The following is a 17,167-nucleotide window of genomic DNA, read 5'->3' on the forward strand; positions in this document are numbered from 1 at the left end:
TTCCTCCTCCTAGCGCCTCCATACACGGCCAAAGCGGCCACCGAGAACCACCAATGGCTTCCTCTCCATGTCCTCCTTTTCCCCTACCTTTCTTTCTTTCTCAGATGGGTCTCTACAACCACCCGTTCAGTTGCACCACTGTGCATGACTACCCACAGCGTCTCACTACCACCATCTTGTTCCTCTCATCACCACAACCTTCCCCAACCATTTTCATGCCCAACGGAGCTTTACATAGCTCTCACTCTCCCTCACTCTCCAAGCCACAGGTTGTACCATTATTGGCCGATCCGCCGCCGTGAGCCACCACCTCAGCTCCACCACACTTTCGTCTACCTTTCCCTAGCGTCCCATGAAGTTCCATGGCCTTCCTCCGCCTCAAGCACCCTCCCTCTCTCTTGGATGCATTGTTCACGGCTTGATGTCGCCGTGCTATGCCATCACGAGGCCACCTTTAGCCTTTCCAAGACCACGCCTAGCTATTCACAAGCCCAAACCGCCACTTTAAGTGATGGACAACCATCGTAGGCGATGTTAACTACCACACATGACTCCTCTGATGCCTTGATCGTTACGGACAATGAGTGACGCACGGGTTGTCCTGTTGATGGTATAACCCTCTATCTCTCGTTATTTATGTTTATATTAATTAGTTGATAGGTTATGGACTATGCTGTTAGTATTGTGGAATTCGCTGCATAGTTGTGAAGTGAAGTGTAGTTATGAAGTGTTGGGCTTGACAGTGTAGTGTGCCGTGAAGTATGGGTGTGAGGTATGCCATAGTTGTGATGCGGCATACTATTGTGAAGGGAGTACACATGGAGCATACTCTGTGTAGTACAGTGACTCACCGCATGATGTGCGTCGTAGAGTGAATAGAGTACAAGTGGCGTGTGCTCTGTGTTGTATGGTGATGCACCGTGTGATGTGCATCATGGTAATAAGTGATGTACCGTGAGGCATGCGTCGTAGCGATGTGTGTCATAGTGTGGATAGAAGAGAGTTCACGTGAGTGTACTCTATGCTATGTCGTGATACACTGGATGGAGTGTCATGAAGGGTTGGACGGCGTAGCTAAGAAGCGTGGAGTGTATGGTGTAGTGTCAGGAAATGTGTAACAGTGTCCCGAAGCAGTGGTAATGTGGCTTGTAGTCCAAGGTGACACCACAACCCGTCACCTTGTGGTTGACTTATGGCTGAGAGTATATGGAAATGGTGGAAAAGTATCAAAGAGTGCAGCGGAAGTATGATGGGTGTTGTGCTGTAACTTGGGATTTGGTCTCGAGCTACGTGAAGTGACAAAGGTGCATTTTGGATGCAGTCCTCTTGTTAAATGTCAGGATGAACTTGTACAAGGTTGGGAAGTAGGAAGAGTCTTATCGACTGGGTCTGACCAAGTTGGTATCGGAGTATGGAGCTTGTTTATACAAGCGGGTGTCCATTGGAATTATAAGTTGTTCTTAGGTGATAAAAGGGATAAGGTACATGTGCCTCTGGCGAAACACGTGTGCTGGACAAGTTTACCATATGTAATTGGTAATCCGTCCTGAGCATGGTTACATGGTGTTTTAGCTCCAGAGTTGGTTTGAATTCATGTAGCCTATCTGGATGGAAATGAGGATTTTGTATGGATTAGGATACGTGAAGGTAGTAATGGGTAAGGTTGGAATGCATGACTCTATCGGTCAAAATCATGCGTAGGAATGTGGAATTAGAAGAATGAGATGGAGGTCTTAGTGTCTTAACCCTAAGGTGAATCACGGAGATTCACTTTAAGGAATAAGACCCCGAAAGTTTTAACATAGTAAATGGCACGTAAGAGCCTAGGGATGGATGGAGAGTCTTCCAAGTGAGGTATAGTTTTATTTTTAGTATAGTTGCTTATGCATTAGATAGATGACATAAGGTTATGTGTATGCATGTAGGTTGCCATCTGACATGCACACTAGTGGATTGCATGGAATGACTATGGCATGAAATCTAGGTAAATATTGCGTTCATGCTCTTTTAGAGTTTTCTTATATAAACGAAGAAGAAAATGAAATCTTTTCTCTAAAAGGAAAATGAAACTTTTCTCCACAAGAACACATTTTATGAAAAAGAAAACGAAGCGTAAGTTTTCAAGTATCAGTATGTTGCAGCCCTCCTTGGCAACTCCTTTTCACGCACCCAAAGTATGTACATTTATGCATGTGGGTGGATGCTATACGTGGTATGTATTGAATGTATCTTTACGAAAGGAAGCCGAAACGAACCTTTAAAAGATGCAAGAACAGACTTTTTTAAAATGAAAAGAAAGAAAACTGTTTTTTCTAAAAACAACTTCTATGAAAAGAAAGAAAACTATTTTTTTTTAAAATGACGTCATGAACTGAAAGAACTGTAAAGAATCGTAAGAACTGTAAGAACCGTAAGAATTGTAAGAAAGGACTGTAAGAACTGTAAATGACTGAAGGACTATAAAGGAAAGGAAATGACTGTAAAGGAATGAAAGGACTGAATGGATGATGTATGAATATACGTAACGGCCACATGGACTGAAATGGAAAAGGTACCAAATGAATTGACTGGGTAGATTGCAATGCCGCGTAAGTAGTACTAGTAGTGCACCTAATACTACACCCTGATGGAATGGATTCCCAACCCGTGGCCACGAGCAGAATTAGATTCAAAAGACTGCTAGCCCTAGCACACGGGGCATAACAGTGTGCTATGGCCAATGAAAGTGATAAGAAAGAATGGATGCATGTTAAGAAATAATGCATGTATGTATATATGTATGCATGAATGTACGTAAGAAAAGTAGTATGCATGAACAGATCTTTAAGAAATGAAGGCAGCGATGCGTGGGGAATAGTTTTAAGAAAGAAAACATGTTTTTAAAGAAAAACCCCACCTCGCAACGTTTTAAAATGAAAAGAATGTCGATGCACGCTATGTAGGATATGTATGTATGGAGTGATAAATGCATGACTAAAAACCTATTTTATTATATTTTAACTGTATAAAATAATGCTTACAAGTTATCAACTCATTTTAGTTTTTATGTGTGTCCTCCCAGGGACAAGATGAGCATGACAGGTTAGGATAGGCACAACCCAAGGGGAAGAGCACGAAAGCCTAGGCAAGATATTTTGTACGAGAAAATTTAATTATACAATTTAATGTTTTCCACTGTAATCTTTTAATTAAAAAAATGAATTTTATTTATAACATGAAGTCTTTTGTATTCTGGCATGAAAGGAAAATAAATTTTAAAAGGAACCATAATTCCTGTCGATTTTTATTTAAATCATTTTGAAAAGGACCCACCACAAGGACGGGCATTACACATCCTTAGGCATCTATGGTCCAAACCCCTTAAACCTTGTTGGTGGATAAAAGATATTTGCAAGTTTAGTTGTAATCCTTTATCTCACCTTCTCGAAAACATTATGGTTTATTGGAAAAAAATAATTGTGATATTTGAGGCCATGCCCTAGTTAATTTTAGTGACAAATATTCATATTATGCTATACTTGTTGATAATTTTAGTTGCTACATAGGGCTATTCCATTAAAACATAAATATGATTTTTGTTTTCCTTTTGTGCTTTTGTTAAATTTATTGATCATCAGTTTCTACAAAAATAAAACTTCTCAATCTAATACTAGTGGAGAGTTTACTAGCTAGCAATGCACTCATTACATTTTTGGAGGAACTAATTGGTATTCACCATCACATCTCTTGCCCCTAAACATAGATCAGTAAAATGGGGTGGTCAAACAACGCCATCATACGTAACACTTGAGAGCTTGGTGTCACTATGCTATTCCATCCATGAATAATGCAAGTATGCCAAATTATTTTGCTACCTCATTTTGATATCTCATGCATTTAATTTTTTTTTCTTGAATTTTTTTTGCTTACTAATTATGTAAGTGACAATTAGTGTATTAGTATTTTTTTAATTTTTTAAAAATGTTTTAAAAATGTTTGAAAAAAAAGTACAATTTGCACTAGGGGCACACCAAGTGGGCAAATTGAGGGGGCATAGTAGCATTACCCTTCCATTTATATATATAGTAGTGTACATAAGTATATAAATAGTTTTGGGTTGAAGCCTTCTTTATGGGTTGAAGTGATTTTGTCATTAATAGTAACATCCATATTTCCTCTTCAACGAGTCCCTATATTTGAAATTAGTGTTCATCACCCCATGACTCCTCACTTCATGTTTTTTGCTATAAGTGTTTTCCCTGTTTAGGCTTCAGGTTGAACTACAAACAGGTAATAATATTTCATATTATTTCAATAGTTTCAGACTACAAGTGTATGCTAGAGACAATGTCTGACTTATCTTATATGGAAATCAATTCCAACACATATTGCGAGATGTCGTAAGGGATTAGACATAAAGGAAATTTGGGAGATAACAATGTCAGTACTAGACGACCAAAGTTTCAACCAACCATTGCAGTCCTTCTACACCAATAAAGAAAAAGAAATGCCAAAGTGGCTGACTTGAATATGGTGGCTTTGGGAATTCCATGTCTTCCTTTTCCAAACAGCCCCTTAAAATATGGCCAAAAGCATAGCACCAACCACCCACTACAGAAAGTCTCCCCTAGCCCTGATCCATGCGTATCATGATTAGCTGGTGGAAGTTGCAACTTTAATAAGCTCACTATCAATGTAGTCAAGTGAACAAGCAAAATGGTTGTCCCTGGAACAAAAATGGGTGACTTATTGAAGGTAAACCTACTAGCATCATCATCATCACCACCACCACCAATATCACTGGACAGTTCTTTCTGTGTAACTTCAAAGACAGTCTCAGATAATCCAAAGGGCTTGAGCATGACACTAAAAAATCCAAATAACCATGCAATCATTGTGGTTACTCTTGCCATTCTTTGGTTATTCCACCATGCTTGAACAGACTGGCCGGCTCTCAAGTACTCGGATAATGTGTATATGTTGTATGTGAGAAAGAGAGCAACTGGTACATATAGGGCTGGTTCTTGGACCTATATATATATGTACAAACATTAATTATGAGCATATGCTTAAAAGAAACATATATATATATATTTATATATATATATATATATCTAGGAACTAGATTTTGAATATCGTATTGTACTAATGAACTTCACCATGCCAATCCGAATTACTATCTTTTCCAAAAGGACAAAAGCTAAGAGATGAGATCAATAAAAGCCGTATATGTTAAAAATAATGTCATGCAAGGTTTATGTTGTGGCTGAATATTGTATGGTGTAGGGTTTCATAGTGTCTTTTTAAACATTTAAATGTGCATGCAAGAGTTAAAATTGGAGGGTTCTGGCATATAAATGATACCTTGGGCAAGAAATGGGAGTCGGCAATAATACAATAGGCTGGAAGGGCTGCATAACATAGCTCAAAGATTGAGCGTAGGCCCCATGTGAGGAGCCATACATAGGCCAAGCATTGCCTCCATTGTAGCTTTGCAAAGAGAGAGGAAAATATGGGACAAGCTTTGCTTAATAGAATTTCAAGCAAACCGGTAGCCCATCTCTTTTGTTGGATCATTGAAGTGGGGCCGCTTGAGGGAACACAACCTAGAAAGGCAGGTGGGTTTGGCATACAATTGACAGACCTCCAACCCCTTTTATGAATCCTTAGTCCAGTTTGTATGTCCTCTGTTGTTGATCCATAGAACCAGCCTAACTGAAATGGACAATCACAAAGATGAACAAAATGGACAAAATCTAGGATTGAGATACATACCTTCCAAGTTAGTGAGCATAAAAGAGTGCAAGGCCTAATTTGGTTTCACAAATCTATCAAACTATCTCATCTCAACTTCTAAATATTATTGAAGTACAAACATTTTTCAATTTTAGGTTTTTAACTTTTTATCAGTACAACTTTCCCAAATTTCTAAATAAAACACAAAAAACAATTCAACTTTTTCAATTTCCAAAACAAAAAGAATATTAAAAAGTTATATTTTAACTCTCTTGTAACTTTAAAATTTTTTATTCAACTTTTTCTCTCTTTTCTCAAAATCTCATAAAAATCTCAACTCAAACTATTTAACTATTATTAACAAATTATCTCACTACTATTCATAGATTTCTCATCTTATCTCTTCTCATCAGTTAACCAAATGAGGCCTAAGTCTTTTGAGTTTTTTAATTATAATGGATCTCACAAGAAGTGGTAAATTTATATATCCACTCATAAGTAGCCGAACTATTATAGGATTAATATTATTATGACATATATACAAGGAGGATAGATTTCTATTTTTCTATTAAGTCATTTTAGGGCCGGTAGTCTTCATCATTATAAGTAATATTATAGTTAGTGATCTCTTGTTGCCAATGTAAATACATTACTTTAGCACATACACATACAATAATTAACAATAATATTGGAATTACTATCAAATTGCTAGCTTCAAGTTTTCAAGCTTAAAGTGGATCCACCAAAATTAAGTTAAAATGAGCTTTTAATTTGGAACCTTTTTATGTTTTGCTAATCACTGACCTTTGTACCCCAACTGGTACCGTATTCATACCCACAATCGGCTACTTTGTATGCTGCCTCAATATGGCTATGAAGATTGTGATTTGGTGGAGTACCTGTCTTTCCTTCCAAAGCATCAATAGCTGATTTTGTCAACTCCTTTGAATTCCCAATCTTTGAAAATATATCCTCAATCAATTTTCCTACAAAAATGAGAAATTAAAAACAATTTTCATACAAAAAGGAATTAATTAAAAACCTCAATATTAGATTATAAGGACTCATTTCAATTACCATTAATTGAAGCCATGTTATCTGGGGATAAGCCATAGATAATTTTCCTTCTGTGGAAACAGCCTGTTCCCGCATAAAATGGTCCTTGAAGTCCTGCTGTTCCATGTCCTATGTACTATGTACGTATATATATAATGAAGCAAATGAAAATCATATCTCTAGATATAATAAAAAGAAAAAAAATGGAAAAAGATGAAAAGAAGGAAAAATTAATAAGTTAAAACTTATATTTTGACCTACTTCGTATAGAACCACCATTTGATTGCCATAAGGATCATCCTTTAATCCATCATAGAATACTTGAGGGAACTGAACAAATGCAATTTCTGATTCACTCTTGGAACCCAATAACACGCACATTGCATGAAGAATGACTTTTGGATTGTTCACAAACATATCGCAGTCTACGTTGAGCATGTAGGGAGCATTCGTCATCAATGCAGAGACTCTCGTCTATATATATATATATATATTTGATAGAAACAATTGACAAATTATGTCATGTAAGATCAATTATGAATTCCATATATATAATATGAATTAATGTGAACTTCTCCTAATTTTAATAAATAGATAAACATGAAAATGATCATCATACCAGAGCATTCATGGCACCAGCTTTGTAATGATGTGGATGCTTATGCTGCTTCTCCCTAGATATATAGACCAATTGGGGCAACCCATCTGGGAGACCTTTGTTCTCCCATACAACCTGCAATTAATCAAGATTATCTAAATAAGTCCTTCTAAAAGTTATATAATTAAAGGGTAAATTATTAAACCCTAGCTTTCACCCCAAAAATCACATATTGCCAATATCATCATCTTAGAACATTTTACAAGCCCCAAACTATAAATTTTAACATGAGTTAGTCCCACAAATTACCGAAAAGTTGCAATGTACCCCTCCATCAAAAGTTTGACACCATTACCAGATTGAAACTTAATTTAAAATTCAAGCATGTTTACAAAATTAAACCAGAAAGATCATATAGGATAGATAGGTGATTCAATAGTTTTCCTCTTGCAATTTCCTATATGCTTGCTAGAATAGGAGAATGAGCTTCGTGCTATATGGGAGTTGTTACTATTACTTCCTCTAGAAAGATTCAAAAGAGTGTTTTTTTCTCAGTCAGCTTTCTGGAGTTGTTTGCTACAATGGTTGAACTTTTATTTTTTAGGTTTGTTTTTCCAATATTGTTGTTGGGTCTCACAGCGAGTCAATTGAAATTTATATCATTTGGTATTCAGAGTAAGGTTTCCAATCAGGTCTGATTCTATCCTTTTATTCTCGTATCTTTAAATTTAATACTAGGGCGTCATTGTTCTAGGGCTGCAAAAAAAAAAAAAATGGTGTAGAAATTCCTTATTCTTGGACTGCTGAAATTTGCTTCATTAGGGTTTCTTGCATCTTTAAATTGTCAATTGCTTGGAGTTCCGTTTTGTTGTTTCCTTCTACTTTTGTCAACTCTTATGTGTTTGAATTTAATTGTGTGATTTACACAATTGAATATTTCCGTTTATGCTTGAATTGGTGAGAAAAGAAAAGAAAAGAAAGAAAAGAAAAGAAAATTTGCAAAAAAAAAAAAGAAGAAGAAGAGAAAGGAAAGGATTTTGGGTATAGTTGTTTGAAATATTTGCAATCTTAAAATTGAGTGATCATTTGGAATTGATTGAGGTTTGTCATCAAAGGGGGCTCAATACATCTTTCTAGTTAGTATCTTGTTTTGTAATTACTCTTTTCCTCTTTTCAATTCCTTGAGTCTCGTGTCATTTTTTTCCTTTCATGTTTCTCTGTTCTTGTTTCTTGGATCTAATCATTAGTTGGAATAAAATAAGGTTGTATTGCCTTGATTGAGTTCAATTTAGTCCTTAATAAAATTGAGCAGGAAAACTCTTGAAGTAAAGGCAAGAGAGTGTGAGATCATTATCGGAAAAAACCAAATAAAAGTGAAATACGAGTGGAGTGTCATTATTTGAGTGTAAACATGTAAGGAAGTGTGTGAGATCTTTTTCCACTAACATTTTTTTTTTTGTGTGTGCAGTGCATAGATATCTCATAAAAGTGACTCATTACCAAAAGGGATGGTAGATAACTTCCTTGTGTTGCAAGGCATGCAACAACAATTTGAGCGGTTGAACATGGTGTTAGGGGAAGTGAAAGATAGGATAGATCATCAAGATACATTTAGTAGAAATCTGTAAGTTGAGAAAGATAGAAGAAGATATGAGCCTAGTATTGAACATGAATATAAAAGGAAGAGTATGGTGAGTCTCTTATTGTCAAGCGTGCTCTGTATACACAAATTAAGATAGATGATACAGAGCAATAGAGAGAGAACATTTTTCATACTGGATGCCACATCAACAACAAGGTATGTAGTATGATCGTTGATGGGGGAGTTGTACTAATGTGACTAGCACTACTTTAGTTGAAAAATTGAATTTACCTACCTTGAAACACCTTGAACTATACAAGTTGCAGTGATTGAATGATTGTGGGGAGGTCAGGGTAAATAAGCAAGTGCTAGTTTCTTTTCAATTGGGAATTACCAGGATAAGATGCTTTGTGATGTAGTGCCTATGCATGCTGACCATATTTGGTTAGGAAGGTCATAGTAGTATGATAGGAGGGTAATCCATGATGGGTTAAAACAATCAAACTTGCTCCTTTAACCACGAAACAGGTCCATGAGGACAAATTGAAGTTGAAAAGTAAGGTTTATCAAAAAAGAAAGAATGAAAACGAGGTTGATCAAAAAGAAATGAGAGAAAGTGAGATTGATAAAAAAAGAAAGAGTGAAAGTGAGGTTGATCAACAAAGAAAAAGAGAAACTAAGATTGATGAAAAAAAAAGAAAAAAAAAAAAGAAGAGAGTAGAAGTGAGGTTGAGCGAAAAAAAAAAGAGTGGGAGTGAGATTGAGGAAGAAAGAAATAGTGAAACCTCAAGAAAAATAGAGAATGAGTTGAAAAGCCATTGTGAGGCCGAGAGTTTAAAAAAAAAAAAAGAGAGTGAAAGAAAAAGAGAGATCAAGTGAAGAGGAAAAAGTGAGTGAGAGGAAAAAAGAGAATGAGGCTGAAACATCAAGAGAAAAAGAGTGTAAAAGAAAATAGAGAGGTGGCTGAGAGTCAAGAAAAAAGAGTGGAGCCATGAGAGGAAAAAAAAAAAAACAGAAGTGAGTTTTTATGCTAAGGCAAGCTTTTATACTAACGAAATTAATGACTCTTTACCTAGTGTTATTGTTGCAGAGATATAAGGTCATGATTCCTAGTTGAGTGTTTAGTGGATTGCCACCTATTAAAAAGATAGAGCAATACATTGATTTTGTGCCAGGTGGGACAATCCCTACCCAACCTTTTTTTGAAGAACATGAGTCCTTTACGCATTTGAAGGAACGAGATAAGCTGACTAGAATGCATGCCAAGTGGGGGGAATGTATTGAAACTTTTTCTCATGTAATCAAGTACACACAAGGTAAGAAAAATTTGGTGGTTGATACTTTAGTAAGAAGGTATGTCCTTATCTTCATTTAGGATGCAAAGTTATTGAGATTTGAATATGATAAGAAATTGTATGTTAATGATAATGGCTTGGCTAGTGTATATGGAGTACGTGAGAAAGTATCATTTGGTCAGTTCTATAGACTAGATTGGTGTATGTTTAGAGAGAATAAACTTTATGAGCCTATTAGTCATATGCATGAGTAGCTTGTGCATGGATGTGATTTGATGGGACATTTTGGTGTAAAGAGGACTTTAGAAGTGTTGCATGACCATTGGTAAGAGTATTGTGTGCCACTCATTGAGTAAAGAAGATTTTAAGCATATTGCATGAACACTTTTGGGATTATGGTTTGCTATTCATTGAGGTCACATATAATTAGAGTAATCATTTTGGTGTAAAAAAGCTTTTAGGCCACTCCCAAGTTGGAGTGGTCACTTTGGTGTAAAGAAGATTTTAGACGTATTGCATAAACACTTTTGGGAGTATGCTTTGCTATTCATTGAGGTCATATATAATTGGAGTGGTCATTTTGGTGTAAAGAAAACTTTAGATGTATCTCATGAACGTTTGTGGGAGTATCATTTGTCATTCATTTAATTGTTACATGAGCATTTCTTTTGGCCTAAGATGAGAAGAGACGTTAATCACATTTGTGGCAAGTACATTACATGTAGAATAGCCAAATCTATGGTTTTGCCACATGGGTTGTATACACCCTTACTCGTTCTTAGTGAACAATGGGTAGACATATCTATGGACTTTGTTTTGGGACTGCCTAGGACAAAAAAGGGAAGAGATTCTATTTTTGTGGTTGTGAATAGATTTAGCAAAATGAGACATTTCGTTCCATGTCATAAAACTAATGATGTCACAAATATAGCTACTTTTTGTTTATAAATTGATTGACGATGTCATAAACTGATGAAGTATTGTTTATGATATGGATGTTAAATTATTTAGCTACTTTTGGAAGGTTTTGTAGGGAAAATTGGGTACTAAACTTTTATTTTTCACTACTTTCCGTCCACAGATTGACGACCAAACTGAATTAGTTAATAGAATTGTTATTTATGAGACTTTAAAAATTTGGGAGGATTGTTTGCCATTAATAGAGTTTGCATATAATAGGACTATGCATACTACTACTTCATATTCTTCTGTTGAAGTTGTTTATGTTTTTAATCTACTTACTCTTTTAACTTTGATGCTTTTGCTTCTTCATGATAGGAGTAGCTTGGATAGACCTTCTCAAATTCTTAAGAAAATTAATGATACTTCACATTTAGTGGATCTTTCAGGTAAGTATCATATGTCTGTTATTTTCAATGTTACTAACCTCTTTTCCCTTTGATGCAGGTGGAGATTCAAGGAATGATAAGAACCAAGGTGGACCAAGTCGTAAAGATCTTTTGCAAGTTCCAAATGGGACAATTATAAGATCAAGAGCTAGGAAAGTCAAGGAAACAATGCAAAGATTGGTGCCATCCACTTGGGATATGTTTAGCAAGAGCCCAACATTCAAGATTGGCTTAAAGGAAGAAAATTTAGTTTCATTCATGTGATACAACAAGTTATGGAAGACATGACTTGAACCTATTGTTATTGAAGGCCTTGGGTTTGTTTATTTCATTAAAATGACTTATTTTATTAGTCATTGGAATTAATTTAGAATGGGGTTTGGGGGATGTCCAGCCCACACATATGTCTTATTTCTTATGAATTAGGATTTTTGAGAAGGCCTTATATTTTGAGCAAGGGTTTATTTGAAAAGTTATTATTTTATTTGAATTAGGGTTTTAGAAGTTACTGTAGCGTAGCACTGTTCACACTACAGTACCTGCGGCACTATTCACTTAAGATTTTTAGGGATTGTTTATTTAAACCACCTGTAACCTCATTTGAGAAGGGCATACATTATTGAATTTTTATTAATGAGTTGAGTTTACTCCTCTTGTTCTTGATTGAATTTTTGAACTTTTCAAAGGTAAATAACAACTTTTGTGGCGTTCCTCCTTATAATCCGGATTTTTGAGATGGGTTCTTCAACGGGTTTAGATTTTAATATAATCTAGGTTCTTGAAATGAGTTCTCAACAGGTCTAGATTCTTCCATCCAATTGACTTGAGTTTGAGTTTCTTAGGTGAGTTTTCAAATTGATTATGGGTTCAAAAGATTCTCTTCCCGCGCGTTCATATCAAAGAGGGAGGTTCAAATATTGCTAGCAGCTGAAAGTGGGAAACCCCATCTAAGGGGGTGTATAAGGTAAACTGTGATGCAACACTTTGAAAGAATGTTGGTAAGGTGGGCATTGTGATCATTGTTAGAGATCATGATAGTTAAGTGGTAGCAACCAAAAGAATGCAGGGAGAGATGTCCCCCAAGATCCATTTCTTGTTGAATCTTTAATTTGGAGCTTATCGAGCTATTAATTTTGCCATGGAGATTAACTTAAGGAAGATTATAGTTGAAGGAGATGCACTGCATGTGATTAGGAGTATCAATCAGAAAGAGGCGGCCTCTTATCACAACTCGATCAGGAGTTTTCATCTAGGATACAAAACAAATTCTCTTACAGCTTGAGGATTGTAAAGCTAATGATCATATCAATAGAGAACAAATGCAACTGCAGATGCAAGAAATGCTCAAGAAGTTTTTGAGGAGATTGTTGATTTGGAGGATTACCCTTCTTGTTTTCTTTCCCTCATTTGAGTAGATATACAATAAAAAGCATTCTTTCTTTCTTTCTAAAAAAACTAGGAAGATCAAAAAATTATAAATATGAAAAAAATTGGCAAACATATATTCAAAAGGTAATTTTAAAAAATTCAAAAACGTAAAAAGTAAAACATATAAAAGTAATATTTTTCAGAAAATAGGTAAAAGAAAAAAAAAATTATTAGACGTAAAAAGCATGAAAAATATAATAAACAATTTAACTTTTTCAAATCTCAATTCAACTTTTTTCAAATTTCAAAACAATAATAATATTAAAAAATAATATTCTAGTAATATTTTATTCAACTTTCATTTCTCATCTAAAACCATCTCATTTCATCTTATCTTTGAATCCAAACCAGCCAGCTAGATCTTACCAGTTTGGATACAAGAAGTGTTTTATCTCATCTCGTCTCATCATTAATTTTTTTTTAAAATTTTCACATAAAATGTAATAAATAATTTAACTTTTTCAAATCCTAAAATAATAATAATATTAAAAAAAACTATTCTAATAATATTTTATTCAACTTTTAACTCTCATTTCATCTTAACTTTTAATCAAAACCGCACCTTTTTGGACAGATGATTCTTCACATGAGATTAGCTTGGAGGCAAGCATGTGTATTAAATATAAAAAAATATACTCATTATCTATTTTCTCATCATCTAATAATGTGACATTAGATGATAGGTTTACAAATGAAATATAATAAATAGTCTCCAATCATCTAATACCATATTATTAAATGATGAAATGACGTTGAAAAAATAGATGATAATGATCATCAAGTATAGGAAAAAGTTAATGGCTGATACTTAGTTTTTATTTTTTATTTTTTTAATGGTTAAGAAAATAACTATAAGTAAATTTATTTATTTTTTATTAAAAAAATTTTTAAAGATGTTTAAAAATGTTTTAAAGAAAAATGAGAAAAAAAAAGGTGTAATTACACTAGTGATAACTTTGAGAAGGCAAAATGATGGGACTGAGGATCGTAGCACCTGAACAATGCTAGGGGGCTGCCCAGCGTACATGCTGGGCGTGCTCCTAGTGCAATTCCAATTTTATTTCCTTTTATTTTAAATATTTTTTAAACATATAATTTAAACATTTCAAAAAATAAATATACACATTTACTAGTTGTCATTTTTTTAACTATTAAGAAAAAAAAAATTAAAATACACTTACAGTCAAACTGAGAGGACAAAATCAAGGGACTAAGCATTTTTCTTAATTATATAATAACCAACAAGTACGGTAATTAGTTCGTGGGATTAAATTAATATAACAAAAATGCTACACTCACCAATAAATGAGTCCTGATTAATTTTTTTTTATTTAGTAATTAAGAAAGTGTTTTAATTTTTAGTGATGCTGGGATTTTTTTAATATTTAAGAAAATAAAAATAAAATTTTTCTTTTGTTCTTCTCGATGGGGACCGAACTCGTGCTGCACTGCTCTTAATATAAATAAGTATATGTCCAAGTCAAATGGAAAGTGAGTTAATTACCTTGATAATAGTTGGATGGTTGTTGCATTCTACACTGGAGAATTCTGCAAAATCCCCGGTAAAATCACAAGGTGGCACAGATTTTTGAACCGCAACCTCAATTTTGTGGCAAAGATGCTGATACTCGTCCTACATGAGATAAAGACAAAAAGCAGGTAGCTTGGCTCTTTAAGTGATACCAAATTAATTAGTAAATACTTAGAAATATTAATCTAACTCTGACACGTATGAATATTAATTATTATTACCTTCATCCTTTTCCTTTCATGTTGGAACTCTTTTGTGCTATCACTTAGCGTTATAACGTGATCATTAGAAAAGTATCTAAAAGGAGCTCTAACTTGAATATCATACTTTTTACAAAATGGTACCCAAAGTTGGGCAAACTTTGAGGCCTCGACTAGGGAATAATAGTACGTAAGAGGAGAACAGCCATCATCCGAGACATAGCAAGCAAGCTTGTGAGTTGGGTAATCTACTGCCAACAAAGAGAGTACTGTGTTTACAATGATGATAGGAGGTTCTAGCACAGGGTCCGCAGTTGTCACAAACATGTCCACTGAGGAAAGCTCAACAGGTTCCCTATCAAGAAAATGGTCATGATGAAAGTTATATTCAATATTAAAATGAGGCATATATAAACAAGAATAATCATTACAAAATGCAATTAGACATTAAATAATTGAATTTTTTATGATAAAATATCATTCACTCTGATTATTTGTTAATATCCGAGGCAAACTTAAGATTTGTACATACACGGATGTTTTGTATATATATTCCAACAATTTATGCACAAAAAATCATGCACAGCAGATAGAAAGGTATATAACAATTACAAGGGGTCATGTGTATATATATAAGAAAATTTTATGTGCAGTCATTTTTGCAGACTCCTTTGTGCACTCCAGTGATATAATTGGTTGTGTATTAAAAAAAAATTAATCCAGCCAATCATATCAGTGGAGTGTGCAGGGAGTGCGTAAAAATGACTGTATGTAGCATTACTCATATATATATATAGATGTTACCCTGTAGCTTGCAAGAGATGGTCCGGGTGCGTTTTGAATATCACAGGATTCCATTTCATGTTGAGGACTAGAACCCAAGTGAAAGTGAACCATGACTCGCATAGGAAGGCAAGGAGCCAAGTGGTTCCATGGTTTTTGAGGTGGAGAAGACGATAAGTAAGGAGAGAAAGGAGAAGGAAAAAGATAATGATATCCGAGGTCCTTTGCAAAGCGTTTTTACGTGGTATTTTTTCATATAAAGGGAGAGAGATGGTGCTCGCCATTGGATCAGTAAATAGCAATGCAGTTTTAATGGGAGGATCGATGCCCTTTTGTTTTCAAGGTAGTGTTCAAACCTCCATGACTGTGTTAAGTAATATATAGAGGGCTGGCTAGCTAGCTAGGTGATCACGCTATACTTGAATACCTTCCTGTCCATTTGTTGCGTTTGTGGCTATGAAGTGGGTACTTTTGAATGAGTAATGATTGAGTAATTTTATTTTATTCAATAGGTTTAATAAGGTGAATTAAATTTATAAATTTTTTTTATAATATAAAAAAATACTAATATGAACCCATATTATTTATTACTTATCTTGGGACGAGGATTAAGAAAAATTCTGATAAATGTGAAAGAGTGTATCAAAAAATTATCGTACATCACCTATAGATAAAATCTAGGATATATTTATAATTAATAAACAATTATTATTTGTTGAATTTTTTTTTTAATAAGATAAGTTAATTCGTGAATTTCTACGTATACGTACCTTGTTAGGTGTCTCAGACGGTGGCTTCCTTCATTATTGACATCGATAAAGGTGACGGACATATCGTAATCGTACTGCAGGACAGCTGGGGAAGGTTTTTGTCTCACGTGTTATTTTTCAAAAGCTCAGACCACATGTTGCCGACCATCTTTGTCGTTGTCTTTAATTCAATTAATTTTCACTTAAATAGAAACGAGCTAGCGATTCGATCCGTGCCTTTTCGAGTCCAGAATCCCTTCCATGCATTTATTGTTGCATGTGGTCTTTTGTCTTTTTTGGACGTACCTAGTTATGCAATCAAATTTTACTCACCGCTTGTGTTAAAAGTCTCCTTCTCAGTTTAAATTCTCTCAATATATGAAGTATTTAATTAATAGATAAAATATAGAATCAAGTTTCAGTCTCAAAATTTTTACTTTGATATTATATAAAATTATTATTTATATTAAAAATTTAAATTAATTAATTTTATCATTTATATCTGAAAAAAACTGATAATTACAAGAAAAAAAGATAATATAGACTTCACTTTCATTCTTTATGTTATCAAAGTAAGAATGCCGGTGCCAGCTATAATGAACTGAACAAAGACCAACTTTAATTGCCCGTGGTTGTTTAGATCGAGTTGGACTGGCGTCGTGTTAGCTCTCCGAGGCATTACTAGCTAATGTATCCCGTGTCCTGCTCTAGATTCCTCCAATTGTGGATAAAATTTAGGGGTGGCTTCGATTTTAAAAAGAGATGAAAAAGTGATTATTTTAGATAAAAAATAAAAATTAAATAAAAATTATTTTTAATATTATTATTATTTTCTAATTTAAAATAATCAAAATAATTTATTATATTTTATATAAAAATTT

General features: G+C 34.3%; 1 protein-coding gene across 4 annotated transcripts; it reads right to left on the bottom strand.

Moving 5' to 3' along the window:
• Positions 1-4,254: 4,254 nt before the first annotated feature.
• LOC122306657 (cellulose synthase-like protein H1) lies at positions 4,255-15,958 on the bottom strand. 4 transcript variants are annotated; one of them, XM_043119103.1, is made up of 9 exons: positions 15,559-15,951; positions 14,776-15,109; positions 14,528-14,656; positions 7,391-7,504; positions 7,033-7,245; positions 6,793-6,907; positions 6,520-6,701; positions 5,344-5,694; positions 4,255-5,009 (listed from the first exon to the last, which is right to left on the bottom strand). In XM_043119103.1, the coding sequence occupies exons 1-9, from the start codon at positions 15,819-15,821 to the stop codon at positions 4,443-4,445; spliced, it is 2,268 nt and encodes a 755-aa protein (XP_042975037.1). In that variant the 5' UTR covers positions 15,822-15,951; the 3' UTR covers positions 4,255-4,442. The 4 variants fall into 4 exon arrangements, 3 of the variants coding, with proteins under 3 accessions (XP_042975037.1, XP_042975038.1, XP_042975039.1); XM_043119104.1 differs by having other exon boundaries at positions 4,781-5,009; positions 5,540-5,694; positions 15,559-15,956; XR_006241489.1 differs by having other exon boundaries at positions 4,876-5,009; positions 5,540-5,694; positions 6,615-6,701; positions 15,559-15,958.
• Between the last annotated feature and the right edge of the window lie 1,209 nt (positions 15,959-17,167).

The sequence above is a fragment of the Carya illinoinensis genome, chromosome 4 (genome assembly GCF_018687715.1).
Source record: "Carya illinoinensis cultivar Pawnee chromosome 4, C.illinoinensisPawnee_v1, whole genome shotgun sequence".
NCBI lineage: Eukaryota > Viridiplantae > Streptophyta > Magnoliopsida > Fagales > Juglandaceae > Carya > Carya illinoinensis.

Coding starts and splice junctions, on each gene's coding strand:
- LOC122306657 (XM_043119103.1), bottom strand. CDS start 15,821: ATGGCGAGCACCATCTCTCTCCCTTTATATGAAAAAATACCACGTAAA. Junction 6,908..7,032: donor AAATGGTGGTTCTATACGAA/GTAGGTCAAAAT, acceptor ATACGTACATAG/TACATAGGACATGGAACAGC. Junction 5,010..5,343: donor ACTCCCATTTCTTGCCCAAG/GTATCATTTATA, acceptor ATATATATATAG/GTCCAAGAACCAGCCCTATA.